General features: G+C 43.8%; 1 protein-coding gene across 8 annotated transcripts in view; it reads left to right on the forward strand.

Moving 5' to 3' along the window:
* The window catches only part of LOC113009022 (pleckstrin homology domain-containing family A member 5-like), a 163361-nt gene that overhangs the window by 51954 nt on the left and 83662 nt on the right, over positions 1-27745 (forward strand). For 6 of the 8 annotated variants that reach the window (XM_080291519.1, XM_080291522.1, XM_080291518.1 and 3 more), the window contains exons 4-5: positions 20710-20793; positions 25269-25322. In XM_080291519.1, the coding sequence (XP_080147645.1) occupies positions 20710-20793; positions 25269-25322 (138 nt within the window). The remainder of the gene's footprint in view (positions 1-20709; positions 20794-25268; positions 25323-27745) is intronic. The other 2 variants (XM_080291520.1, XM_080291525.1) reach the window with 1 other exon arrangement.

The raw sequence follows: 27745 nt of genomic DNA on the forward strand, positions 1-27745 counted from the left end.
GTGCAAGCTATGTTATGCGTGTGCATGATAATAATTATGTGATGGGTTCAAATGAGGCAGTGCACTGCTATATAAGCCCAGGCCTTTTACTTTCCACAGGCAATGAGAGGCTGGTTCATTGTGACTTTGACAGGACTTCCTGAGCCTGAGGAAGATCTTTCTTTGGCTTTTAATAAAGGCCACAAAAAAGACGCACACCTGTGTTTCATGAGCTCAGAAACACAGGTGTGCGTGTTGTACATCTCAAGGGAAACACGTCTTTAAGATGGTAAATCACTGAAGCTCATTTCCTTGCTTAGCTAGCTGTGTTTCCACACAAACTGCACATCATAACTAAGCTTGCTTCATGCAGGTATCTCAAATAGGGAAGTAACAAAGTACAAATACTCCATTACTATACTTAAGGTATCTGTACTGAACCAGCTTTTACTTTCACTCCACACGTTTCTAATCAAATATCTGTACTTTCTACTTCCTACATTTACAAAACAGGCGTGTTACTTTTTACCAGATTTGAAGGGGTCATGGGTAGAAGTTAGCCCGTGTTTTTAATTTCTATTCATTTATTATATATATAAATGAATGTATTTATTCACTGGAACGACTGCAGGTGCAAACATAAAGTCGTATTTTTTGAGGAGCAGGTTGTTTCAAATGCAGCGTTTCTATCAGCTCAACAAACATCAGCAAACACACAAACTGTTTGTGTGCAGTTTGTCGCACAGTGTGTTGCAGCTAAAGGTCCAGCTCTGTAAAGAGTGAGTGATTAAGTCAGATATTAGGTCTCTACATGTGACATGTGTTTTTTGATATTGTGAAAAGTGTTGTAAACATACTGAGCTAGACTAACTGTATTATTTAAAGGTTGAATGAAAATACTCCACAGTCCTCTGTTCAGGATAAACAAGTTGGTTTGCAGTACTGTTGTGAATTCACAGTAAAGTACAGTGTGATGCTGGTTTCATGGTCAGAGCTAAGCTACATCGAGTGTAGCAGAGATGAATTTGAACTTAAGCTGATGATGCTTAGACTCATTCACCTGTTTCCACCTTCATACCAACTTTATACCATCTGGAAAAAACACAGCTAACTAGAGTCTGGAAACCAGCCAGGACAACTCATCTGCCGACAAGAGCAGCTGATCACGGCCTGTACACTAAGAAAATCTATCAATAGAAATGATTTTGAGCTATGATTCTTTTCCCCACACTGAGTCATTTCAGCTGATTTTAGGGTTCCCCCACCTGCTGTATCCACTTTAACCTCTCCAGCAAAGCTCTTCAGAGAGTAGTGCGGTGCTCTGAACGGATAATTGGAGGTGAGCTTCCCTCCCTCCAAGACATCTACAGGAAGCGGTGCCTGAGGAAAGCGGGGAGGATCATCAAGGACTCCAGTCACCCCAGCCATAAACTGTTCAGACTGCTTCCATCAGGAAGGAGGTTCTGCAGCATCCGGTCCCGTACCAGCAGACTTTAATTTGTAAAAATGTGTACAAATTTGTGTTGTTGTGTTTGCACATCTCTGTTGCTTGTGGGGCTCGCACACAAGAATTTCACTCGCATGTGCTGTGCCAGTGTGCCTGCACATGTGATGTGACAATAAAAGTGATTTGATTTGATTTGACCTCTTCCCTATTCATTTTCCTGTTTAGAGGCAAAGTCACCCTCTACAACAGTGCTGTCCATCTCCAGTCCTCGAGAGCTACTGTCCTGCAGCTTTTAGATGCATCCTTGTTCTGACACACCTGAGTCAAATGAATGGCTTGTTACCAGGCCTTTGCCAAACTTGATGGCATGCTGAAGAGGCAAACCAGCCATTTGATTCAGCTGTGTTGGAGTTGGACTCCGCTGCTCTACAATACAGGCAACGGAAAATAGTGCTATTCTTTTCTTTTTTTCTATGCTCATTTTCTACTTTGAGACCACTATATACTACTGGCAGGATCAACCTGGGAGCCCCTCGGGCAGCAGCCCGGCCCACATGGAGCACGGGTGCGAACATGCAGTCGAGGCTACTGAGCATTCGGGATGAGGGCAAGGCTTTCCGTACGCAGAGCAATGATGGACCAGCCCCGGCACTTGCGGCTGGGGGACAACCGGTCCCGAAGGTGGCAGGGTTTTAAAAACTGTTTGCCAGAAGGCCTTTTGCGGGAGCAAACTGTGCTCTGTGATGAGGCCACCGTGGTACGATGACCAGGACGGACCGGGCATCTGTCTGCCTGACAAACGCTTGTACCTGGTGGGGAAGGGGAAGCGTGGGGAGGGCAGAGTTCAGGAACCATCACTCCCCTTCGCGCAGTCCTGATGAAATGCCAAACCATCGATGTGTAATTGTTGCATCAAATGATAACTGAGTGTCACACATTCATATTGTTTCATAGTCTTTATATTGCAGTGTTAGCCTCGTCCACGTACCCGCGCTCTCAGCCTCGTCCACGTACCCGCGCTCTCAGCCTCGTCCGCCTTCCCGCGTTCTCAGCCTCGTCCGCTTTCCCGCCCTCTCAGCCTCGTCCACGTACCCGCGCTCTCAGCCTCGTCCACGCACCTGCGTTCTCAGCCTCGTCCGCCTTCCCGCGCTCTCAGCCTCGTCCGCCTTCCCGCGCTCTCAGCCTCATCCGCCTTCCCGCGTTCTCAGCCTCGTCCGCTTTCCCGCGTTCTCAGCCTCGTCCGCTTTCCCGCCCTCTCAGCCTCGTCCGCCTTCCCGCGCTCTCAGCCTCCTCCGCCTTCCCGCGCTCTCAGCCTCGTCCGCTTTCCAGCCCTCTCAGCCTCGTCCGCTTTCCCGCCCTCTCAGCCTCGTCCGCCTTCCCGCGCTCTCAGCCTCCTCCGCCTTCCCGCGCTCTCAGCCTCGTCCGCTTTCCCGCCCTCTCAGCCTCGTCCGCTTTCCCGCCCTTTCAGCCTCGTCCGCTTTCCCGCCCTTTCAGCCTCCTCCGCCTTCCCGCCCTTTCAGCCTCGTCCGCTTTCCCGCCCTCTCAGCCTCGTCCGCTTTCCCGCCCTTTCAGCCTCGTCCGCTTTCCCGCCCTTTCAGCCTCGTCCGCCTTCCCGCCCATCTCAGCCTCGTCTGCTTTCCCGCCCTTTCAGCCTCGTCCGCTTTCCCGCGCTTTCAGCCTCGTCCGCCTTCCCGCCCATCTCAGCCTCGTCCGCTTTCCCGCCCATCTCAGCCTCGTCCGCCTTCCCGCCCTTTCAGCCTCGTCCGCTTTCCCGCGCTTTCAGCCTCGTCCGCTTTCCCGCGCTTTCATCCTCGTCCGCCTTCCCGCCCATCTCAGCCTCGTCCGCTTTCCCGCCCTCTCAGCCTCGTCCGCTTTCCCGCGCTTTCAGCCTCGTCCGCCTTCCCGCCCATCTCAGCCTCGTCCGCCTTCCCGCCCTCTCAGCCTCGTCCGCTTTCCCGCGCTTTCAGCCTCGTCCGCTTTCCCGCGCTTTCAGCCTCGTCCGCCTTCCCCCCCATCTCAGCCTCGTCCGCTTTCCCGCCCTTTCAGCCTCGTCCGCCTTCCCGCCCTATCAGCCTCGTCCGCCTTCCCGCGCTTTCAGCCTCGTCCGCCTTCCCGCCCTCTCAGCCTCGTCCGCTTTCCCGCCCTCTCAGCCTCGTCCGCTTTCCCGCGCTTTCAGCCTCGTCCGCCTTCCCGCCCATCTCAGCCTCGTCCGCCTTCCCGCCCTCTCAGCCTCGTCCGCTTTCCCGCGCTTTCAGCCTCGTCCGCTTTCCCGCGCTTTCAGCCTCATCCGCCTTCCCCCCCATCTCAGCCTCGTCCGCTTTCCCGCCCTTTCAGCCTCGTCCGCCTTCCCGCCCTATCAGCCTCGTCCGCCTTCCCCCCCATCTCAGCCTCGTCCGCCTTCCCGCGCTTTCAGCCTCGTCCGCCTTCCCGCCCTCTCAGCCTCGTCCGCCTTCCCGCCCTCTCAGCCTCGTCCGCCTTCCCGCCCTCACAGCCTCGTCCGCCTTCCCGCCCTCACAGCCTCGTCCGCCTTCCCGCGCTCTTAGCTCCTCTGTGAAGCTCTCAAATGGCTGCTCTCACACAAGCTCCCGGGAAAGCTTTAAACATGGATCCTTTTGTCTGCAGAAAGCAGATTCTGCCTTTGTTGCCAAGCAACACAAAGGCAGTGTCAGAGGTTGCTGTTGGTTTTTCACACAGCTTTAAAGGATGTCTGTAGCTACAGTGAACTTAATGGCTGCTAATTAGCCATCACCAACTACTGCAGCCTCGTCACAGGGTTGGATCCATGACCAGGCCGGCCCCTGGTTGTCTTTCTTTCTGTCTCGGCCACTGTGTGTAATAACTAAGAGAGTTGGCTGCATGTAGATGGCGTGTTTTTCTCTGTCACTTTATTTTAGAAGACGCTTATTTTCACTTACTTCACTCTTGACAATTACTTTCTTGGACTGAGTGAATAATTTCCATCCAGCTTTCTTTTTAGATGACAAACTTATTCTGTCCATATACTGCTGAGCAGCTGGTTCCCAGCAAACGTGTCCTGTCGGGTCACAGTGGCCTACCCACTGATGGTCCCATTACCAGAATAGGGCACTTATATGGGCCCCACAGTCCCAGATGGTCCCAATTGTAGGCTGACAAACACTAAGCAGAGAGGGGCCCACAGTGGGGTCTACTGCAGTGTCACAAATCCCTTCTGTCTCTGTGGCACAGAAGGGATTTGTGGAAAACTGCGATGGGGGGTCCCACAGGGTAAACTGTGGGGCCTGACCCTCATGGGTGTCAGTTAGGGTTTCCCTTCTTCAGAGCCCTACCATTCATTTTCTGCCATTATTCATGTTATCGTGAGCCTGATTCCTTTTACAATCCTCACCTGGGAGGCAAAACGAGGCTTTCATCCACGCTAAATCACCACTCACATCAGTGCTGGCAAAGGGTACGGTAAAGCTTCCCCAAAGTTGAAGTCATGTTTCTTTCTTTTGCTTTGAGATCCAATTATTTGTTGTTTGTTGTGCTTGTGCTGTTGTTCTGTAAACCCCTTTGCCATTTTTGCCATAGGGGTTCCACTGTCATGTGACTGTTCATTAATTGTTTCTCATTAAATTTGTGCCCATGCAACAAGAGTTTGAAAGACTGAAAACTTTAAGATAAATGGTAAATGGCCTGCATTTGTATAGCTCTTTTCTAGTCCCTAAGGACCCCAAAGCGCTTCACACTACATTCAGTCATCCACCCATTCACACACTGGTGATGGCAGCTACATTGTAGCCACAGCTGCTCTGGGGCGCACTGACAGAGGCGAGGCTGCCGGACACTGGCGCCACCGGGCCCTCTGACCACCACCAGTAGGCAAACATGGGGTTAGTATCTTGCCCAAGGATATTTGGCATGCAGCCAGGGGGCAGCCTGGGATCGAACCACCGACCTTCTGATTAGTGGCTGACCTGCTCTGCCACAGCCACCCCAACTCAGTTGTTTCTTTGTCTTGTAATGAATAAAGGCAAAACAACGACGAGAGTTTTACGGCGCAGAGGGGGTCGTAACAGAGAGAAAAAAGAAACGTCCGTGTTTGGGTAGAAACTCATAATTTGTTGCATCTCTAAAAATCTGCTCCAATATAGTGAGTTACCTTTGTGACCAAGTATTGATTCAGTCATGAGTCCAACAAAGAAAGGTCGGCGACAGAATAATGGAGAGCTCCACAACCCCATTTAATGGCAAGAGCACATGCACTACATGTGCTTTATTCACTGTAGCACTATAGTAGCCTAAGTGCACAGAACTATTTCATAGGTCAAAACTCATTACAACAGACCAACCTCTGAGCCACAGAGTGCAGCCTTTCTTGCTTTTACCAAAGATTTTGAATCAAGAAAACATTTCATTACTTGTGCTAAATGTCAGACTATTTTGGTCACCCATCCAAAACACTGTTTACCTGCTCTCTTCTTTTCAAATGGATTGATTCAGTACATTGCACAACCTTGGATGTTCAGCTTTTTAATAGCACCTAAATATTACAGTAAACACATTATGGTCAATACAAGGAGTCCCTTACGCCGCTGTCATTTACCCAGCAAGCAGAACAAATCATTTCAGATCAGCATAAACACAAAGGATAACAAAGAGCAAAACTACACAAAAAAGATATTGCAGTAGGAAGCAGTAGCAAAAGTGGGAGACTACCAGCTTTGCTTTAGTTTTGTATTTCCTTCTTCTTTAAATGTAGTATTTCAGCAGTGTTTATAGAAACAGTTGGATATGAACCCAAAACACGAAGACTCTTACCTGTCTCTGTTTATCATCTACCCAGCAACCAGAACAAATCATTTCCAATCAAAGATGATCAGGTTCTTAACTGTATTGGTATGTTCCAATAGGAGTTTGTTCAGGCCTACATATCCCATTTCAGGCGCCCCTTTTGCTGACTTGACAGAGTCTAAATACAACAAAGTGAACTCTTTAAAAATTAACAGTCTGATAGATTTTTATTCCCCTATAATCAGTGAGAGAGTACATAAGGGACCTAGTTTCATTTCTGAGTGCAAACATTTGGACCATCGGCTGATGGAGCCCATTCTGCCACCGGCAGGCTTCTTTGATTTCCTCCATGGTTCTTTTGGTTCACCTGTGTTGGCATCAGTTTGTAACTTGCCCCTCCCCTCCCTGAGCCTGGTTCTGCTGGAGGTTTCTTCCTGTTAAAAGGGAGTTTTTCCTTCCCACTGTCGCCAAAGTGCTGCTCATAGGGGGTCATATGATTGTTGGGTTTCTCTCCGTGTGTACTATTGTAGGATCTACCTTACAATATAAAGCGCCTTGAGGCGACTGTTGTTGTGATTTGGCGCTGTGTAAATAAAATTGAATTGGATGTAATATGATCAAATGAGATACTCTGTAGTTGCGAATAGGGATACCTTCACCCTTACCCACACAAATTCCTCTGTCATCTAATGACCTGATATAAGATATTAAATAAATAAAAAAAATAAGAATAAATGAAACAATCATCAACTGTGTTAATACCATGCTTCGTTGTTTCAATGATCTAGTACATAAAACTGTCATAGTTATATCAAATAAGTAATTAAGTAAAAGGTGACACCACATAGTTTCTTTTCATTTAAAACTAACACTTTTAAAGACATGTTGTCAAGAGTGAGTCGGTGGATAATACATTATCTAAAACTTTAAAGTCAAAAACACTGATATTTACATATATGGCAAAAGAGGGATGGCAGTCTTCCTATATATAGTTGAGTTATAGTTCCTTTTTTCTGAAGCTTCTTGTAGCCCAAACAGATGCAATTAGAGACTGTTTATTGTAATTATTATTAAAGGTGTTTTATTCTGTTTAGTTAAAAACACTCATAATTGGAGAGAGACTCTAAAGAAAAAATCAAATTTTGTATAGAATTGTATTATTTGTGTTATTTATTTATTTTTGTTTGTCAAAGGTTATTTTTTGACCTGGATACAAATGCGGTTCAACCAATTGGATTGTTTGTCCCACCTTGTGTTTTCATGTTTGGTTGCGCTGCTAAGGCTGCTTAGACCACACTCGCCGTAGCTGTACCTGTGGGGAATGTCACTACCCGATCCGTACCAGAAACCCGATCGGTACCCCGCATGCGCGAAAGGTGTCTACTTCCGGTCGAACCGTTTTACGATAGTTACGGGTCAGAGTATCTGTTAAGATGTTAAGAATAACAAGTATCTCTTAAAATGTTTCCGATAATGAAACATGTAATATAATGTAGACAAAAACAAAAAAGTAAAAAGATAGTGACAGATCAGGACTCCCGATCCTTAATGCGCATGTGCAGGGGTTTTCTTCTTCTTCTGTTCGTTTAATGGCAGTTTACTCCCCAGTGTACGAGGATACCGCCACCTGCTGACCGAGCGAATGAACCCTATTGTAAACTGAATTAGCGTCATTACAAACGTGTGTTAAATTTGATTTAGCGATAGTCGAGTGTGTTTATGCTCGTCTGTGTGGAGAGGATTGTTGGAATAGTGATGATGATGTGCGCTATCACTGTCAATTGTCAGTAAACACTTCATCTGGCTGCTGAATCTTCACGTGACATATTACAAAGTCAGCATTATTAACTCTGTCATTAGGCACCATTCTTCTTATTTGACGGTGCTGTTGTTCAATCGGGGAACGCTCTCTGTTGAGGAGAAAAGCAAAAATTTGTTGCGGATACGGATTATCCATTGTTTAAATGTCCCGGTAGTCAAAAAGGAGGCAGAGCTGTTGAGAAATGCTAGGAGCTAACTGGGTGCTAACCGTGTCATTCAAATATATTGAATGTCGCAATGTTGGCAAAGAGAGGAAGTGACGTAAGATTTGCGCATGCGGGGTACCAATCGGGTTTCCGGTACGGATCGGGTAGTGACAGGGAAAACGTGGTAGCTGTTGAAACAGCGAAGCTGTTGGTGTCTGCTTGATTAGCCGCCAGACTTGGATAGCCAAAGCTAGTTTTATGAATACGAAGCGCTTTGCACTGGGGAGTAACGAAACTGTTATAGCCGCTGATCAGCATGCTGAAATGTTAATGTTGTTCACTTCAAAAACAAACGCTGATGGTGACGGCACTGTGCAAGTAGCTAGCGGGTACTAGCTAAACTCACACTCCTGTTGTTAAGTGTTAGTTGAAAACTTATTAGCTGTTGTTAGACATACTGTTTTTCCTTAACCTATCTGTTTTGAAATGTTTTATTGTGTTACTTTTATTCATCACTGTTGTGACTTGACAATGAGCAAAGTATATTGAGTTTGCTGCTTTGAATGAGCAGTGTGAACTGCTTTAATGATTGGTGATGCCTACATTGCCATGTAATGAAAACCCATTTGAATTTGATCAGTTGTACAACTTTAGAAATAGGACTTGAATTTGAAACAGACGTTGTTCATGCTTTATACCTTAAACAGAAGTGTTGTTAGTTAAGTGTGAACAATGTTCATTTGAAGTAATTCTGACCTCAGTCAGGTTTTTTGATTTGGAGAAAGGAGCTGAGACTCCACGGAGAACTTTGGATTACAGACTTTGTGGAAATCCGCAGAAGAGGAATAATTTTCCATTGCAATGGATGGCAAGCCGCAGCCCATATGGAACTGAATCTTGAAGTCTGGTTCCCTGAACTGTGGTAGGACAAAACTGTGCAAACCATACATCGATTGTGGACTGAACTCACACCAATAAACTGCCAGATCACCAAACAGCCCTGAACTGGATTCCATTGACACTTTAAAAGACCCGGGTCTGACATTCGTTTCTTTTTTACTTTTTGGGTATCTGTGCGCGCACACACAATTTTGGTTATTATTGTCAAATGCAATACAGTGCACAAATTTCAAAGTTGAACCATTGCTTCATCATTTGCGATTGTGTTTTCATTGTCGTTACCCCTCCTCTATGCTCCGTTCCTGAAGTCTTCTGATTTGCCCATTGTTTATATATTTTGTTACATACTGGTTACATTCTTCTAAGAAAGCAAGACTCAGACTTGGCCTCGAGATGGTCTACAAGAAATAAATGCTTGTAGCAAGTTTCAGTAACAGAATGGGGTGACATAATCATTGGCAAATGGGACAAGTATGGTCAAAGTTTTCTCTGAATGCTGCACTGACCACACTGGAAAAGCCTTTGAAACAGTATTACATACTACAACATTTCAGCAACACTTGCTTAAAAAGAAGACTATGTTCAACCTTAATTTTCACCGCACACTGTGATCTGTGAGTTTATGCAGAGGCAGTGGGTTACCTCTATTACTTGTTTGTAAGGTTTTAGTTGAGAGCACACAGCATACATGTTTAATGAGTGATACATTCTTTGAATTTTAAAAGCTTCACACTCATGGCATCTGCTCTGAAAAAAGCTAAATGACTGTACCTGGAAGAATCACACCATTTTTAGACACTCATGTCACAGCTGACAAGGATTTTCAGTGTAGAAACAAATTAGGCACACATCGGGAGAAATGGTATCAAAGTATGTTTGAAGCTCAGAAGAGTGTGTCTTGTTCTCCTGCCAGATACATAGTCAAAGATGTTTGAGAGACAGGAAGTATACACAAAGCTTCACAGCTGTCTTCCCACTTTAGACATGAATGGAATCTGTACAGCAGAGTGAAGATCACAAAATAGGGACATTTTCACACCTGAGCTACTCTGCTTATCTGGGGCCGGGCAGCAGAGGAGCCCAGACCTCCCTCTCTCAAGCAACCACCTCCAGCTTATCCAGGAGAACACCGAGGTTTTCCCAGGCAAACTGAGAGATATACAGTGTGTCTGTCCCGGTGGGACATGCCCAAAACACTTCACCCACGAGGTGTCCAGCAGATGTCTCATTTCCCGAGCCACCTCATCTGGCTCCTTTCAATGTGGAAGAATAGTGTCTCAAATCTCCTCCATTTGGCTAACCTCCTCACCCCATCTGTAAAGGAGAAGCCAGCCACCCTTGAGAGAAAGCTGATTTCCACCTCTTGCATCTGCAGTCTCATACTTGCATTCACCACCCAAAGCCCATGACTGTGGGTGAGGGACATAGATTGACCCGTAAATCAGAGCTTCGCTTTATGCTCAGCTCTCTCTTTACAATGACAGACTGGTACACTGTCTGCATCACTGCAGCCGCAGCACCAATCCGTCTGAGTTGGCACTCCGGTCTGTTATCTGTTGCTGAGGACCATTGACTCGGATTTGAAGGTGGAGCTTCTCTTTTCTGCCGCTTCACACTCAGCCTCAAACCGCTACCGTACAAGCTGGAGGCTACCACCTGATGAAGCTAACAGAACTACAAAAAGAAATCCCATCCTTAAAAGTTATGAACAAAAACCGAGACAAAGGCCACCCTGGCAAAGTCCAACACCCACTGATAATGAGTCCGACTTAATCCCGTCAACACAGGCCAAGCTCTTGCAACGTTTGTATGAGGACTGGCTCATAGCAAAGGGGCCTGAGAGCCCATACTCCTACAGAATATACTGAGGGATGCAGTTGAATGCCTTCTCCAAGTCCAGACAACACTTACAGGGCAAACTCCCACCCACCCTCAAATATCCTCGAGAGGATAAAGAGCTGATTCAGTGTTCAACGACTAGGACGAAAATTGCATTATCCTCCTTCATCCAAGGTTCAGCTAACGAAAAGACTTCTTTCCAGCATAGACTTTCCCAGGGAGGCTGTGGATTTGTGATGCCCCTATAGTAGGGACACACCCTCCAGACCCATTTCAGACCACCCTGGCCTCACCATAGTCCTCCCATACCTGGGTTTTTGCATCAGCAATTGCCGAAGTCGCATTTCGCTTGGCCTGGTGGTACTCCATACCTTTGGCTGCCACTGAAGTCCTGCAGGCTAACCAAGCCCAATAGGACTCCTTCAAGATGGTGGAAACCTCGTTTCCACCATGTTGTTCGGGGTTTACCACCTTGCAGTCACAGCTCAATGCAGCAGCCTCAGCAACAGAGGTGCTAAACTTTGGGCCATTTGGACTCTGTGTCCCCAGACTCCTTCGGCATGCTGTTGAAGCTCTGCCAGAGGTGGATCTCGTGGACCGGGGGCCTCTGCCAGGCATTGCCAGTGCACCCTCAGTACAAGTTTAGGTGTGTCAGCATTCTTCCTCGCAACCTCATCCAATTCGCCAGCGGGTGGTAATAGACTGACAGCTCAGACTCTCTCTTCACCCGAGTGTCCAGAATATTCAGCTGCAGATCTGATGAAAAGATTACAAAATCAATCATCGACCTGTGACCTCCTGGTGCCTCGTGCACTAGTGGACTTTGTCACAAACTGTGGTTTGCACAGAAGTCCAGTAACAGAACACCGCACCGCAGATCAGGCAGGCCCTTCCTCCGGGTCTCACTGTCATTGCCGACCCCGCTCACATTCTTCACCCCGCATTTCAATGGCTTCCCTCTGGGCGGCGCCTCCGCTGCATTTCCTGCAGGACTGAGGGGAGGAGCGCCACCTTTGTCCCCAAAGCCACTCTGCTTTTTAACTCCAGCTGATAAGAACATTTCCCACACCAGAAACATAAACTACACTCTTTTTATACTGCCGACACTTTACTCACTTTTACTCTGTTATTTATTCACCTATTCAGTCACTTTAATTTTAAAACTGTGTATATTCTGTGTATTTGTTATCTCACTCTTATCGCCTGCTTATGCCCTGTTCTTATCTTCAACGTCATGCTGCTCTGTTGTATCTTAATTGCTCCTTGGGGATAAATAAAGTCATTCTGATTCTAAATGGGATACATTGACACGTCTCCTAGTAGAACAACAGAGTCAGCAGGTGGAGAACCCTTGAGCGCCCCACCTAGGGTTTCCAAGAAGGCTGGGTACCCTGAACTGTCATGCAGATGACAGTCAAGACCTGTTCCCAAAGGCACAAGGAACAAACCACTCGCCCACTTGGAAAAACTCCCAAAGTAAAAGCAGCAAGCTGAGTGGATACAAAATTATGGGAATATAAAATTAAAGGTGGTGTTGATTTCGCTGAGAGAGTTAGTCAGTGGGAAATGGGGCTTAAAAAAGCCTGGTTGACTTGTGGTGACTTGGCTGCCATCTGGGGAACACTGGACAGTTTTTATTTCAGGGAATAACTGGGAAAAGAGCAATGTCTGCAAATTCGCTAGAATAGAAAAAAACAGTCAAATATGATGAAAAAAAAAACACTTCAAAGATTGAAGTTTGATAAATGACGATATTATTCTGATCATTTATTAAACTTTTGTTGCCATTAGCTCAGTCGTTGATATAAATGGCAGGTTTTATAGCTGCTACATATTTGTTTTGTTTTTCCTTTCTGCATCACGAGTTGCCACTTCACATGAACACATCTGTCTGAATAGCAGTAGAACAGGCAGAGAGAGAGAGAAAGGGAGGGCTGTTTAGCAACACAGGCATCGCTACAGCCTTCACCCAAAACGAAGCTCATGAAAAAGGAAGACGTCCTCCTCCTGCTCTCCCTGTCACCTTAACTCCTGATACTGTTCCTCTGGTGAGTCAACGCGCTGTAGACGCTATTGCTGTTGTTTTTGGGTTTGGGTGTATTTTGGATTTATTTTTATTTATTTATTTATTTTTGGCTAGGTGTGGAGTGAGCCCTGTTACACAGACATGATGAAAGCAGCCATGGAGAGTGGCATATGCTGAGACATTCTTCGTGGGCAGCACAGATTCAAATGCAAGGCTTTCTTTCAGATTACAAGCCAAAGGGAAAGAGTTGTTGTATCATAGCTCACAGCTGTTTTGTGCTCTGTCAGCTGGGTGATGTTAATAAGAGCAGCTAATGTTAGTAACTGGACCAGTTGTCACAGTCTTGCTGTGGATGTGTCGGATGTTCATCAGTGTGAAACAAAGCCAGATATTTTCATCTTTAGGCACTGCCTTATTTTTTGTTACAGTGGACGTTAGATGTAAAGGATTTAAAATGTAGAATTTATCTTACAGCAAGTGAACCGTCTAAAACTATTGTTGTTTCTAAAAATGAAACATTTATTTATTTCCTATTTGCTCATCTTGGTATATCCATTTCATTGTGTTTGCATTAGAACATTTTAAAAAAGTGTTGTTTTTTTCTATAAGCAATAAAAAAAAAAATCTCGTAATCCATCAGATTAAAGGAAAAAATGAAAAGCATCTTAATAAAGTAGCTGAACATTACTAAATCAAAAACGTTTAGTTTTCCTGAGCATCTAGTTTCTGGAACTCAGCTGGAGGGATGAAGGCCGTTCTTCTAAAACAGCGGGCCACGGGCCGGTACTGGTCCGTGAGTCGTTTGGTACCAGGACGCGAGAGTTGAAATTCATAGTTTTCAGGGTTTTATCATTTTTATCATTAACTCTGTTTCCCTGGATCTTTTCTTGTTTGTTATGAATAAATCTTCTTTAACTGTATTTATCCACGACACCTTAAAGGCCGTGGCACAAAAAAGGCTGGGGATTGCTGATCGAAAAGACATCCTGTCATCTGCTGTTGGGTTGACAGTGTTGGGAAGCTGACGTCATGGTGTAAGGCCAATAACCTCCTCCTCAACACTTCAAAAACCAAAGAACTCATAATAGATTTCAGAAGGAAAAAGGCAGAGATCCAACCACTATTCATAAATGGGGACTGTGTAGAAAGGGTGGCAAGCTTCCGCTTCCTGGGAGTCAATATAGAGGAGAACCTTTCCTGGAGTGTGAACACCTCCGAGCTGCTGAAAAAGGCCCAACAGAGACTGTACTTCCTGAGAACTCTCAGGAGGAATAACATCACACAGAGACTGCTGGTGTCCTTCTACAGAGCCACCATTGAGAGTGTTCTAACTTACTGCATATGTATTTGGTACACTAGCTGCACAGGGGCTCAGAGGAAAGCACTCTAAGGGATCATTAACACCGCCCAAAAGATCACTGGCTGCCCTCTCCCCACACTGGAAGTTCTACACAATGCCCACTGTTTTAAAAAGGCCCAAAACATCATAAAAGACACCTCACATCCTGGCCACTCCCTGTTCGAACTGCTGCCCTCAGGCAGACGGTACAGGGCAATCAGAGCAAGGACTAATAGACTCAAACACAGCTGTTATCCAACTGCAATAACACATCTGAATACTACAAAAAAATGTCCATCACGCCACTCTTGTGTTAATCTATGCACGGTCTGAAGCATGTGTGTGGGAATGTATGTGAATGTTTTACTGTTACATCTTATTAGTATTTTAAGTATTCTATCTATTTTATTTATTGAATTTTATTGTTTTATTTATATTTTGATATTGCTAGGGATGATGCAATGATCGGGGACCATTCTTCATTTCGTTGTTCTCGTGACAATGACAATAAAGTTTCTGATGTTCTGATGTTCTGATGTTACTTTTAAAATGTATTCCACTACAGATTACATGCCCCAAAATGTATTTTGTAACGTATTCTGTTACGTTACTCAATGACAGTAACGTATTCTGAATACTTTGGATTACCTATTATATTATCGTGCTTTTTACAACTACATGAATGTCCTATTGCTGTGATTTATTACTATTACTGAACGTTACTCTCCACACCAACACCAGCTAGATGTTAAAATCTTAATATAAATGAGTAACAGTAGGTGGACATTAGGTAAGGCTGCACTTTTTGCAGTGATCTCGTATAGAAAACTATTCCGCAGGTATATAAAACAGGTCCGCGGCTCCGAACCGTAGTAAAGGACCTCTGGCTAATACGTCGGGTTCGTGTCGGGCTCGTAGCTGAAAACTAGCTTTACTTTGTTGTCTGGGTCAACTTTGCTAGCGAGAGTCAGAGAGAGGCGTTGAAAGGCTGCTGCAACGGGACTTATTGTTGCGGAGGAAAACACAAACACAGCGTACAGTCGAGTCTTAATAGCTTACTTACAGCTGGGCTACAGCACGGACTACACTGCCCATGAGGCTACATTCTTTAGGCTGATGCCTGTAACACTCTGCCTGTTGCCTTCATATTAAATTGAATAATAATTTAAAAAAATATTTCTTCACATCATTATGGCAGAAAGTAGGGGTGACATGGGCCGCGAGATTGAGACCCAGGCATTAGAGCCTCTTACTGTGTGTTTTGTTTGGGTTACCAAAAACAGAGAGGGCATAGCCGAACATATGAAACAGGAAAAGACTGCAGTGTAATCCATTTATTTCAACAAAGTAACTGTATTCTGAATACCACCTTTCGGTAACTGTAACGGAATACAGTTACTCATGTTTTGTATTTTAAACACGTAACGCTGGTGCATGTATTCCATTACTCCCAACACTGTTTGTTGATGATGATGGGAGAATAATGGGCTAATGGCTTACCCCATGTTGTTGTATTTCATTGGACCTTTTTGAAAAAGAAAAATTGAAAATTCCACATTTCCAGTGTTGCCGTCTTCCTCTGACTCCTGCACACTAGTGGAACATGGTTGGGACCAATCAAGTCAGCTAGGATGGTTTCCAACAGGATGGCTGTTACAAGTGTCCGTCAGTCCCGTCTCACATTTTGAAGAAGTTCATATAAACTAAGTTAAAGCTGCATAACCATGGCAACGAAGTCAGTCAGAGGAGAATGATGTTGGTGCTCCAATCACAGCAGGTAGCTTTTAGCTAAGCCAATGCTGAAGTTAACAGCATGTTTATGGTTGTGGAATAGTAGATGCTACCGATACTAGCTCATTTTGGAAAGTCGGTACACTCTAAAGTAAATCACTTCACTGTGACAGGACAAAACCCTGTTTGTTTGTTTTTCTATCATAAGAAAGTTTTGATGATGGGAAGTGACTCATAAAATATGTTTTGACATGTGCAGGAAATTTTTAGATGGCGCCTAACCAACAGTACGTTAACTTTGTTAGCTTATAGCACAGCTGCTACAAAGGTTGGTAGTTTTGTAGTACAAACATGAAATGTGGTGTTTTTTGTTCACTGCGTCTGATCGGTACAGACGAAATAACAGTTGTGCCTTACACCGTGAATCAGCCACGGAAAGTGCTTTTCCCACTCGCTGTTGTACTTGTTGCCTTTCTTGTTAGACGCATCTTCAGTTGGTGCAGGTTGTGTGTTTGTTTCATCCTGATGAGCTCGTTTTCTTCCATTTTCTTTTAAAGAGTTCAAATATTGCTCACCTAACCCTTTTTTTCAGTGTGTAAATACGCTTCCCAGTTCCATTAGATTCTCTGAGCCGATCGCGCATACAGTCTACCAGCGGCAAACACAGAAGAATTGTGGGACATTTTGTAGTGTTTAAGGCCAATTACAATACAATTTGTTATCACAACAAACTCTGCAGCATTGTGACATACCGTGGCTTTACAAAAAAACAAAGTGGCTTGAAAAGTTTGCCCCATATGCAAAGTCATTTATCACACAGACAGCTTACAGCTGTAAACACCTGTATACCACTGTCAGATGAATCAGATCAGTCAACTCTCTGCTTTAATTGTTGAACAAATGAAGCAAGGCAGCAGATGAACTGGGAAACGGCGGTGGTTGTGTGTACTAACTGGATTTAAATCGGTCTCCAAGTAAAGACTTCAGTCTCCTTAAAAAGCAGAGCATCCAGCAGTGACTGTGACTGCTAGTGTTATAGTCTTAAACCATAATAAAAAAACATAACTGGTGATACCGGATTCTTTCTCGGCCCCATAAATGTTCCATAGCAACCCAGTAAAGTGAAACCTCTCCAGTGTGGCTGTTTTTGTGTTAACTGGAATATTATTACTGTACTTAAAGATTCTATATGATGCTACAATTTCTGTCCCTGTTTATGTTATTTGTATTTCTATTATCTCCCTCTTGGAGAATAGAGATTGAGGAATGAAATGCTGGAAATTGCCTCATAATCATCTTTCAGTGGCTGTGATGAAATTATCTCGTTTACTCTCTAATAGGAACGGATCCAAATGTAGCGGTTCCCGTTCCATTATCGAGATTACTTATCGATTGTCGTTGGGTTCTCACTCGCTCTGTCCTGAGCGTTACCACCATCACTAAGCTGCATAGCAACAACGTTACACTGGTGCAAATGAGTTGCGTGTTGTGCAGTCAGATGTCTGTTTCTCTTTGTGTTGTGACCAGTGTGGGGTCATTACTCGAAAAAAGAAATGTATTACACTTTCCACAGAACACTTCCTTTAAAGGTAATACAGTACATTACTCTTACTCAAAAGTAATTAAGTAATTACTCTTTGGAGTAATTACTCCAAAGAGAAAATCATACATTATTCTACTCGTAACATTACTTTCATCTTCCTCTGTAGAATCACCTGAAATAGTCTCATTATTACCATTTAACAGTATAAACCTACCAACACAGACCCCTGTCCTAATGAGGGCACACACACACACACACACACACACACACACACACACACACACACACACACACACACACACACACACACCCTGCAGCACAAAGACTCTGCAAAGCGACCGTCGCAGTGATTCTACTGGAGCGACATGAACAGGTAGAAACGAGCCCTGCAGCCTCACGACTCGTCTTTTTCTTAACTGGTAAAGTTCAACGGCGACTGACTTCACTGCTCACCAATGACGGCTGATTAGACGGCGGTCCTGGGCTGGGATTAGCTGCATTTTGTTGACTTGTTTATTTCCTTTAAGAGTGTTTCCAACAACATGTAAACTGTGTAAATTTGTTTCCAAGTGACAGTGACTTCCACCTGTTGTCCACCAAATTACAGCTCAGTACAATGAAACTGCACATATTTGGCCTGTGAATTGGGACGTACTCAGTGATGGCAGATCTTGAAGGTTTGTTTGTTGTCGTCTCAGTCAAAGGTCAGACGAGAGAAGGAATCAGAATCAGAAAGACTTTATTTATCCCCAAGTGGCAAATAACAAACAACAGAGCAGCATGACGTTGAAGATCAGAACAATAAGAACAGGCAATAAGAGTGAGATAATAAATACACATTATGGGGCCAGTACAATGGTGCGGTGGTTAGCACTGTTAGCTCACAGCGTGGTGCAGGTGTGCTTGTCCACACCTGCAGTGACTGTGACTCAGTGGGGTTTACACCAGAGTTGTAAGGCAGCAGGAATATAACGCTGAGGAGCAGATTTGTGGCCCTGTTGGTCTCCCTGTTGTTGTTATTATTGTAGGTTTTTTACCTTACAGTATAAACTGCTTGGAGGCAAGTGTTGCTGTGATTCAGCACTTTATAAACAAAATGAAATTGGATGCATACAGTGAAATGAATGAACCACCGGCTTCATTATTTCTAATAAAATAATCAGAATCAGAATCAGAATACTTTATTGATCCCTGGGGGAAATTATTTTTTGTTACAGTGCTCCATTTTAAACCAACATTAAGACAAGACAGACAATACGCTAACTAAGAATAGTACAATATATACATATATATACATACATACATACATAAGTCACTCATAAATAAATAGTTGGAAAAGAAACATGTGTAGTTGTAGCAGCAAACAGTGTGTTAAGTGGATGCGTTGTACAGGGAGATGGCCACAGGCAGGAATGATGTCCTGTGTCGTTCAGTGGTGCTTTTCGGTAATCTCAGTCTCTCACTGAACGAGCTCCTGTGACTGACCAACATGTCATGGAGTGGGTGGGAGGTGTTATCCAACATTGTCTTTATCTTGGACAGCATCCGCCTCTCCGACACCACCTTGAGGGAGTCCAGCTCCATCCCCACAACATTGCTGGCCTTACGGATCAGTTTATTAAGTCTGTTGGCATCTGCGACCCTCAGCCTGCTCCCCCTGACTTCAGCAGAGACGGTACGTCACAGCACATAGAGATCATCCTGGCTCCGTAGCATTCGTGTTGTACCTCGTCAGTCTCTCGCCGTTAGAGCAGTTCCTTCTTCCTGTGTGGAAACACTGCACCACTAGATGTTTCACCGTCAGTCTGGATCCTGGGTATCGAAGATTCGAGAGGTCCCTCATCCTGTCCACGTAACCCCTCCCACTGGGTGACCTGCGTTGTAGCATCCCAGCAGCGCCCTGTTTCTCTTGCCCACTGATGCCGTCTTGTTCCAGTAGCCTTCTCATCAGTGTGTCCTGTTTCCTCGGCACCTGACGGCTTCGTTTTTGTCTCTCGCTGATGTCTGAGGTAGGCTTGGTTAGCATGTGTGTAGTATTACCACGACGCTCTCCAGCTGCTGCTCCTGCACTGTCGACTGTAGTGCCCACAATCCAAAGTGGCGAGTTCTAACCATGTTAGTAAGATGTCCTCTGTATATGAACTATTTCAAATGACCTGTCAGTTACACACACTGTGCTCATGCTCACTTATCTTCTGTGGTGCTGACCAGACCTGTCAGCTAAGTGATGAAGCTCCACAGCAGGACTCCACGCTGGTAGCTGGCAGTGACACCAAGCTGCAGCTGTAGCAACTCTCTGCAAGTAAACTAAGAGTGTTTTAGATTCTTCACTAACTGAAGGGTCTTACAAAGAACAAAGTTCACTTTAACCTGATGGTGCTTCCAGCAGAAATGAATCTTAAATCAGAATCAGAATACTTTACTGGTCTCCAGGGGAAATGCTACAAAATGTGAGTTTAAGCACTTAAATAAATGGTTCAAATAACTTTGCCATGAAGACACTTTTAATGTCTTAACATCACTCAGAAATTACAACTAAGACGTTAAAGTAACTTATCTTAAATAACTGGTTGTTGCAAGGTCAACATAACTGCAGCAGCGACAGGATGATAATTATCATCTCATTTTGTATTTTCTGATACAGCTCTGATCACTGGTTGTTGTTTACTAGTCATGACAATTTGCATTTGATCAAAGAAGGTAGCATTGTGCAAATGTCCTGTTTATAATGTTGGGCACCTGCAGTCAGCTGAGACTGAAGAAGTCACCTGGTGATGATGATGGTGGAACGGTTCTCCCACTGAGAACGTCCAGATGAACCGAACCAACCTTTGGGATCTACGTACCTGCATGACGGAGCATGCATCGAGACATCATGCTGATGTTTAGCACCACACACTGTTCCAGATGTGTAAATAAGTGTGGTGCTGTTGTTCTGCATGTCAGTGTCTGCAGAGAACTGTTTTCCTTTTCTCCTGATACATCAATAAAACGATGGCTGATAAGTTTGATTTGTGACTGCATGTCTTTAAGTCACATTAGATTTAAAGCCTCTCCTTGCTGTGATGGGTAGGTCAGGGTACCCGTGGACAGGTCACCACTCTCTGAAGGTTTAGATCGAAATCATTTTCTATGAATTCACTCACACTTTGTTTTCCTGTCTTTCCTTTTCTCTCTCTGCAGCCACAATGAGCGAAAGGTGACCTGTAAGCACCCGGTGTCTGGGTTCCCCTCACAAGACAACTGCATCTTTGTGGTTAATGAACAGTAAGTTTCTCTGCACTGTCACATGTACACGCAGCATTAAATGCGACTGATTTCTGTGCTGATTTCAAAGGTCAAAGGAAACTGTTAGGAACGGGTGCAGCTGTTATAGATGTGCAGATGTGACCGATTCTCACACTTCTCACACTTCTCAAATGCATGAATCACTGATTTCTCTCCAGTTTCCAGCCCTCCGTGTTTACAAGGTTTGACTGTTGCACGTCACTTAGATCCACATGTCTGATTTCCTTTGCTGTTGCCTGTGTGTGTGCAATTGTTTGTTTTTGCCAGCTTTGCTTCAGAATCATAAAATAGCAACATAGACAGTCGTAATAAAGAAGTGACTTTCTCCTCTCCAAGGAACAAAACTAGAGATTAACAATAAAAAAAATCAGGATAACTGAGCTGAAATTAAATTTAGGGATGGAGCTTTTTTCTCTGTTCTTGTGCAGCTGACACACACACACACACACACACACACACACACACACACACACACACACACACACACACACACACACACACACACACACACACACGTTACTTCTAAGTTCACTTTGGCAGGATCTCTCTCGCTCCTTTTCTCACTCTCTTCTTCTTCCTTCCCAATTATCTCCTGAGTCAAGGTAGCAGTTAAGGGTGTGTGTGTGTGTGTGTGTGTGTGTGTGTGTGTGTGTGTGTGTGTGTGTGTGTGTGTGTGTGTGTGTGTGTGATGTAAAATTATGTTAATTAGGTGCACAGAATGTGTATTTTTAAACCTGCTGAAAACAGCGGAGGTGAGAAAGTAAGAGGGAACGAAAGGTGTTAAACTGCTAATGAGACTTTCACCTTGTTCCGCACTGATGATGATGATGATGATGATGATGAAAGTGAAATATTCCTCCTTTTAAGTTCAGTCCAAGTAAGTTTGCTGATGTGACCTGTACAGTTATGACTCCTGGCTTTTGTGGATCTAATGTTCCTTTGGTGCACTTTGCCAAACACTCTGTGCTGCCACAGCCATAAAAGGCTGGATGCTTAGTTTGGCTCTCGGGTCGAGATGAGCTCCTTGACAACAGCAAAGTTCATCATGAATAATTCTAATCAAATATAATCAAGCATAAATCAGTCAGTGTGATGAATGAGAAAATGTAACCTCTGTAATGGAAGTTTTTTGGAAGTGCAGTTTAATTGATTGCTGAGACACACAAAGTACAGGATGTGTAAAGAGTAGGAATGTGTGCATGTGTCACACATGTATGTGTGAGTGTGCATGTGTCACACATGTATGTGTGAGTGTATAGAGGTGGAGGAGCAAGTTCACCAAGAATAAAAGCTGAGGCAGCAATTTTCCTCTCCAAGTCATTCCCAGGCTGTGCAGCACACAGTGAAGTGAGACAGCGTTCCTCCAACACCGCCGTGCTACGTACAACAATCAACACATGAAGTGCAGTTGTGCAAAGTGACCAGACACAACAGCGCAACAGAAAAGTGCAACTTCTTAATCAACCAAAGACCCAGACAGACTTTTAATTCATTTGAAAGCCTGATGCTCAGCCTCGTCCACCCCAGCTGTAAAACTCAGAAACCAGTCTTGTTCTCATCTATGGTCCACCTGGGCCTTACACAGAGTTTCTCTCTGATTTCTCAGACTTTTTATCTGATTCTCAGCTCATATAAAATAATTATTGTGGGTGATTTTAACATCCATGTAGATGCTAAAAATGACAGCCTCAACATGGCATTTAATCTGTTATTAGACTCAATTGGTTTCTCTCAAAATGTAAAAGAACCCACCCACCACTTTAATCACACTCTAGATCTTGTTTTAACATATGGCATAGAAACTGAACATTTAACAGTGTTTCCTGAAAACCCTCTGCTGTCTGATCATTTCCTGATAACATTTACATTTACAATAATTGATTACACAGCGGTGGAGAGTAGACTTTATCACAGTAGATGTCTTTCTGAAAGTGCTGTAACTATGTTTAAGAATGTAATCCACCCACTGTTATCATCTTCAATGCCCTGTACCAACACAGAGCAGAGCAGCTATCTGAACGCTACTCCAACAGAGGTCGATCATCTTGTTAATAATTTTACCTCCTCACTACGTACGACTCTGGATACTGTAGCTCCGGTGAAAACTAAGGTCTCTAATCAGAAGTACCTGACTCCGTGGTATAATTCTCAAACACGTAGCCTAAAGCAGATGACTCGTAAGCTGGAGAGGAAATGGCGTGTCACAAATTTAGAAGATCATCATTTAGCCTGGAGAAATAGTTTGCTGCTTTATAAGAAAGCCCTCCGCAAAGCCAGAACATCTTACTATTCATCACTGATTGAAGTAAATAAGAACAACCCCAGGTTTCTCTTCAGCTCTGTAGCCAGGCTGACAAACACTTTGTTTCTTTAATATTTCCAAATGATTTCCTGGTTTCAGTTTGGTGTTCAGTGTCTTCTCTTTTTAATCTCCCTCCTTAAAAACTGTTTGCAAGCACATGTCCCCATCATGACTCTTCTTTCCATCAGCAGAGCCCAGGACCACAATACAGGAAGTCTAGGCCAGCTCTCTCTTTAAAAACTCTGATCCTGTGAGTATGACCCAGAAGGCAATGCAGAGTTCAGATGGAGCCTACATGAGTGAGGGAGTCTCCCACTTCTGTTCCCACTTCACCTTTGCAGGCCCAGCCTCTATAAGCCACATTCATGACAGCCCTCTAGATTGGTGCACTTGTTGTACCAGGGTTAATTTTAGGGGCCTCAGGGCTCTGTTAAATTTAAAGGGTTGAACTATAAGAGCTATTTACTCTAAAATGGGTTAATACTCAAATGATAATAACAGTCACAAAATAACTAATTAACCTACTCTAACGCTGACTTCGATCTCATCTCGGGGAGGAGAGAGGTTGGAGTAGAGACTGAGCACGCCCTGGCCACCGTCGCCTTCATCTCTGTGTCCCGTGCTGAGGAAAATAATCTAACAAGAAGGCAGGATTCCCTGAAAATTCGATCCTTCGGGAATACAGCAGGACTATAAATCTGCTCACAGTTGGGAAAAGCTGCAAGAAGCTGGAAACATGTAGATCCGTTCCAAACGATTCTCATGTTTCCTAATTTTTCTGATCTCGTAATCTAGGGCGTGTTGGGTGCCCCGAGCGTAATATATTGACGATTTGTCATCTAGCATGAAATGTTACGCTTTGGGAGTGAGAACGTGTTGACCAATAATGTCTCTGCCAAGTGCTTAGGCTCCACCCGCCTCTTCTCTCACTGTCTAGACATCCAATAACGTTCCTTAAGTAAAGTCATGTGATGTGCAGCCACACCCTGTCATTCTTTTCCCCACATACTTGATTTTAAAACGGAGTTTAAACTTTGCCATCCCTATGAAAGGTCAAAGTTGAATCACGTCTCCAGACACAAAATCGAGACATCTATGATGTTAGAGGAGCATGAGCTCAGACTCGGTGCCATGTCCCCCAGCTCGTCCCGCGTTGCTGCAGGGGGTCTTAGCATAGTCCCAGGGTGGTGGCATTTCCCTGACCTTGTCCTCCATCCCTGGTCTTCAATGCTGCTGCATGTCCGCTCCATCTCCTTGGAAACAGGAATCCGTGGCCCAGTAATACACATGGTCTATCCGTCTCCTGCATGCTGTGGTTTCAGGTGCAGTCAGGGTACCTGCAGCAGTTAAAGTCCAGATCACCCTGGCATTCAACCACAACTCAGAGAAAGCAGCTCCTGGCTCTGTCATCCCTCCAACAAAAGATGCTCCAAAGTGATATATGTAGCAGTCAGGGCAGCTGGTAGCGAGAGCCTTCATACCACACGGTGTACAGCGCGCCTCCAAGGGAAGCATGGTCATCAGGGTCGATCTGGTCTGAGTCCCGTTCTCTCTTTCTGTCTCCCCTTTTTTAATTCTCTGTTACGAAGGTCACTTCCTCTGCCCCGCCTCCATCTGTGCCCCTTATCAGAGAGGCTGCTCCTCCCTTTTTTTCATTACTGATGCTAATCTATGGCAACATAATCATTCTCATTCGGATGTACCACACACCTCTGCAGCTCTTGCTTTTATCGGTGCTTCAAGTTTTCGCCCGTCCTGTCACGTTCAGCTCACATCTTTCTCTGATGTTTTGCTAATAGTTTCACATTTTCATCATCCTAACGAGTTTAGATGAGTTTTTAAGCTCTGACCGTGTTTGACACATTTGTCTTTTTAGTTCCTCTGTCTGTCCGCAACTATTCACTTGTTTCATTGTACAAACGATATAAAAGGCATGATGAGAATCTGAAAGAATCAGGGTGTGTGGGGCTAACAGGAGGCTCTGAATGATTGTGGGACTGATCAAAGTCAAATCTGATGTTCTGGAGAACAAACATCTTTTATTTGTTGGTTTATTTGACTATAACTATTAAATATTGCATAATTGGGTTTCATTGTTGAGTTACCGCTTTGATTTAATGTGATTCTGTCTCCCTTCCTGTTCTGTTTGTAGTGTGAATTGTGGAAAGTTTGTCCACCCTGAGAAACCTGTAGAGGCTGTCACCAGGTAATGAGCCCTCATGTCAGTGGACGAGCTGCTTTGGCTTCAGCTTCTCTTTCAGCCTTGTTGCTTTAAAACCTTTTGCTGCTACTTCAGAGCACATGTTAAACGCTCAATAACAGCTTAGGCGATGCTCAGCACGTTCCTGTTGTACAGTGAACTATGCGTGTAAATCACCAGCAAATCATTTTATTTCACAGGAGCAAAATTCAGTAGTTAATGTATCATTTTTTGTTGTAATAAACTGAATTTGGATTTTATGAATTGTAGCTTTCTTTACTTTGATGCTAGCTTATATTTGTTAGTGTTAACATTAACGCTAACACTAGCTGACTGACTACACCAGAGGACAGCCAAGCTTTAGGAACTAAATACATCCTAAGCTCTTAACATGATGGATTCTTTGTTAGTGAAGCACGATTGTTTGGGGTAACCTTCTTCATGGGTTATTTCGTGGTTTGTGTGATGGACCGAGGTGAAAAGCAGGAGGAGTCCCATAAATATTAAAAGAGGGTTTTATTTAACCCAAAGAGTGATATTTACAAAAAGGATAAATGTCGAGCACTGAGGACTGAACTCAGGCAAACAAAATGTGGACTCGACAAACCAACAAGGGCTTATATAATGGCTGATCAGACCACTATGACTCAACACAGTCACAACCAGTACAATCCAGTTTGTTAGTCAACTAAACACCAAAGAAGAAAATCAAAAAACACTAGACTCTGAATTCAAATACTGAGTTAAATACAAAAGCTCGTTTAAATAAAGAAAATGCCCCCCCGCAGGAAGTGGTGGAGCCCTTTATGTATTGAAGTGCTCTAAGCCTGTGGTCTGGCAGCTCCCAGGGATCATGGCAGGTAAAAGAAACGAGGGTTAGTCCCAATCACAAACCAGTTGCCCCGTGGCTCCGGCTGCTACGAGCAGCTCCTCCTGCGTAATTATCTTATGTTGCATCCTTTATTGCAATCTGCACATCAGAAATCTTGTAATAAGTATTTGTAGGTTATGTATCTCTTTTTGCAAGCTGAGACTTATTTGCATCTCAGTGTCCTGCAGACCTTTCATTGGTCAAAGCTTTGTAACTTTGTGAGAAATAAGCATTAACACATTTATAAGTATCTCATTTCATAATCTGTATACATTTAAATACACTGTTCATCATTTACTTTGACTTTTTAAATGATAAACAGGTCCTAATAACTTTTACTTGATGGAATACTTTTAGAAATTGTTAAAACTTACATAAAATATATAAAAAAAAAAGATTTTGATATAATATATAGATAATATTTATATTATATAAATACATTTAAAAATTATAATGACAGACTAACAATTTTGTCATTAAACATGTTATATGTGGGCTTATAATCAAGACTAAAGCATTTATATTCATGTTTGTAAATGATGTACTATGGAGGACTAACACTGACTAATGCCTTACTAATGCTTAATACTGTGTAGTTATTATAAGTCACTTTCATCTGTGTACAGTGTGCACATCCTTCAAAGTGTGCCACAGTCTGCCTTCTGTGCTGGATAATTGGCTGTAGTTCTGACCAACTGTCAGACATTCGTACCTTCGTCCTAACAAAGAAACAGCATAAAGTTTTGGATTTACAAGGAAAAAAGATTTAAAAAAGACACAAAAGATAAGGATTTGTCAAACGTGTGCCCATAAGAGCCTTTAAAAAATTCTTCATACAAACAAATTGCCGGGCAAAATGGAGCAGGACAGGTCGCGTTGAAACCAGAGTCAGCAGGTTGTCAAAGCAGCCAATGAGAAAGCACAAAGCTCTGCGATCTTGTTAATCTTCCCAATAACACAGCAGTTAATCGTTCTTCTTTGGTCTTTAAATTTAGGGCAATCTAACTGGTTAAAGTCAACTATGCTGACACAAAAAGTAATGTCTTTACATTTATGTTGACTGGCTCTTGAAATGTGCAATTCACTTGTATTTTTAATTTTATTCCTATTTATTCTATTTATCCCCTTCGTATATTTTATTTATATTGTCTCTGTATTTATATATGTGTGTGTGTATAACTCTGTAACTTCTGTCGGTGCTGTGCTTTTTTGGAAATCGAATTTCCCAGAGGAACCCACCCGAGGGATTAATAAAGTTCTATCTTATCTTATCTTATCTTATCTTTGCACTGCTCTCAGAAAGAGTAACCCACACCGATGCATGTCCATCACCTGGCTTTGTTTTTCTCTCCAGCTTCTTTAAATCCCCTGAGAAATCGTTTTCTCCTGTTTCTGCCTCATGCAGATATTAACCTTGTGCTAACACACACGATTCATATTTGTTATGATTTGTGTCTCCTACAGCTGAGAAAGTTAAAGTTGAAATAATGCTGTATAATACACTGAACAAAAATATAAACGCAACACCTTTGTTACTGCTCCCATTCCCCATGGGATG

The sequence above is a fragment of the Astatotilapia calliptera genome, chromosome 17 (assembly GCF_964374335.1).
Source record: "Astatotilapia calliptera chromosome 17, fAstCal68.1, whole genome shotgun sequence".
NCBI classification, from domain to species: domain Eukaryota; kingdom Metazoa; phylum Chordata; class Actinopteri; order Cichliformes; family Cichlidae; genus Astatotilapia; species Astatotilapia calliptera.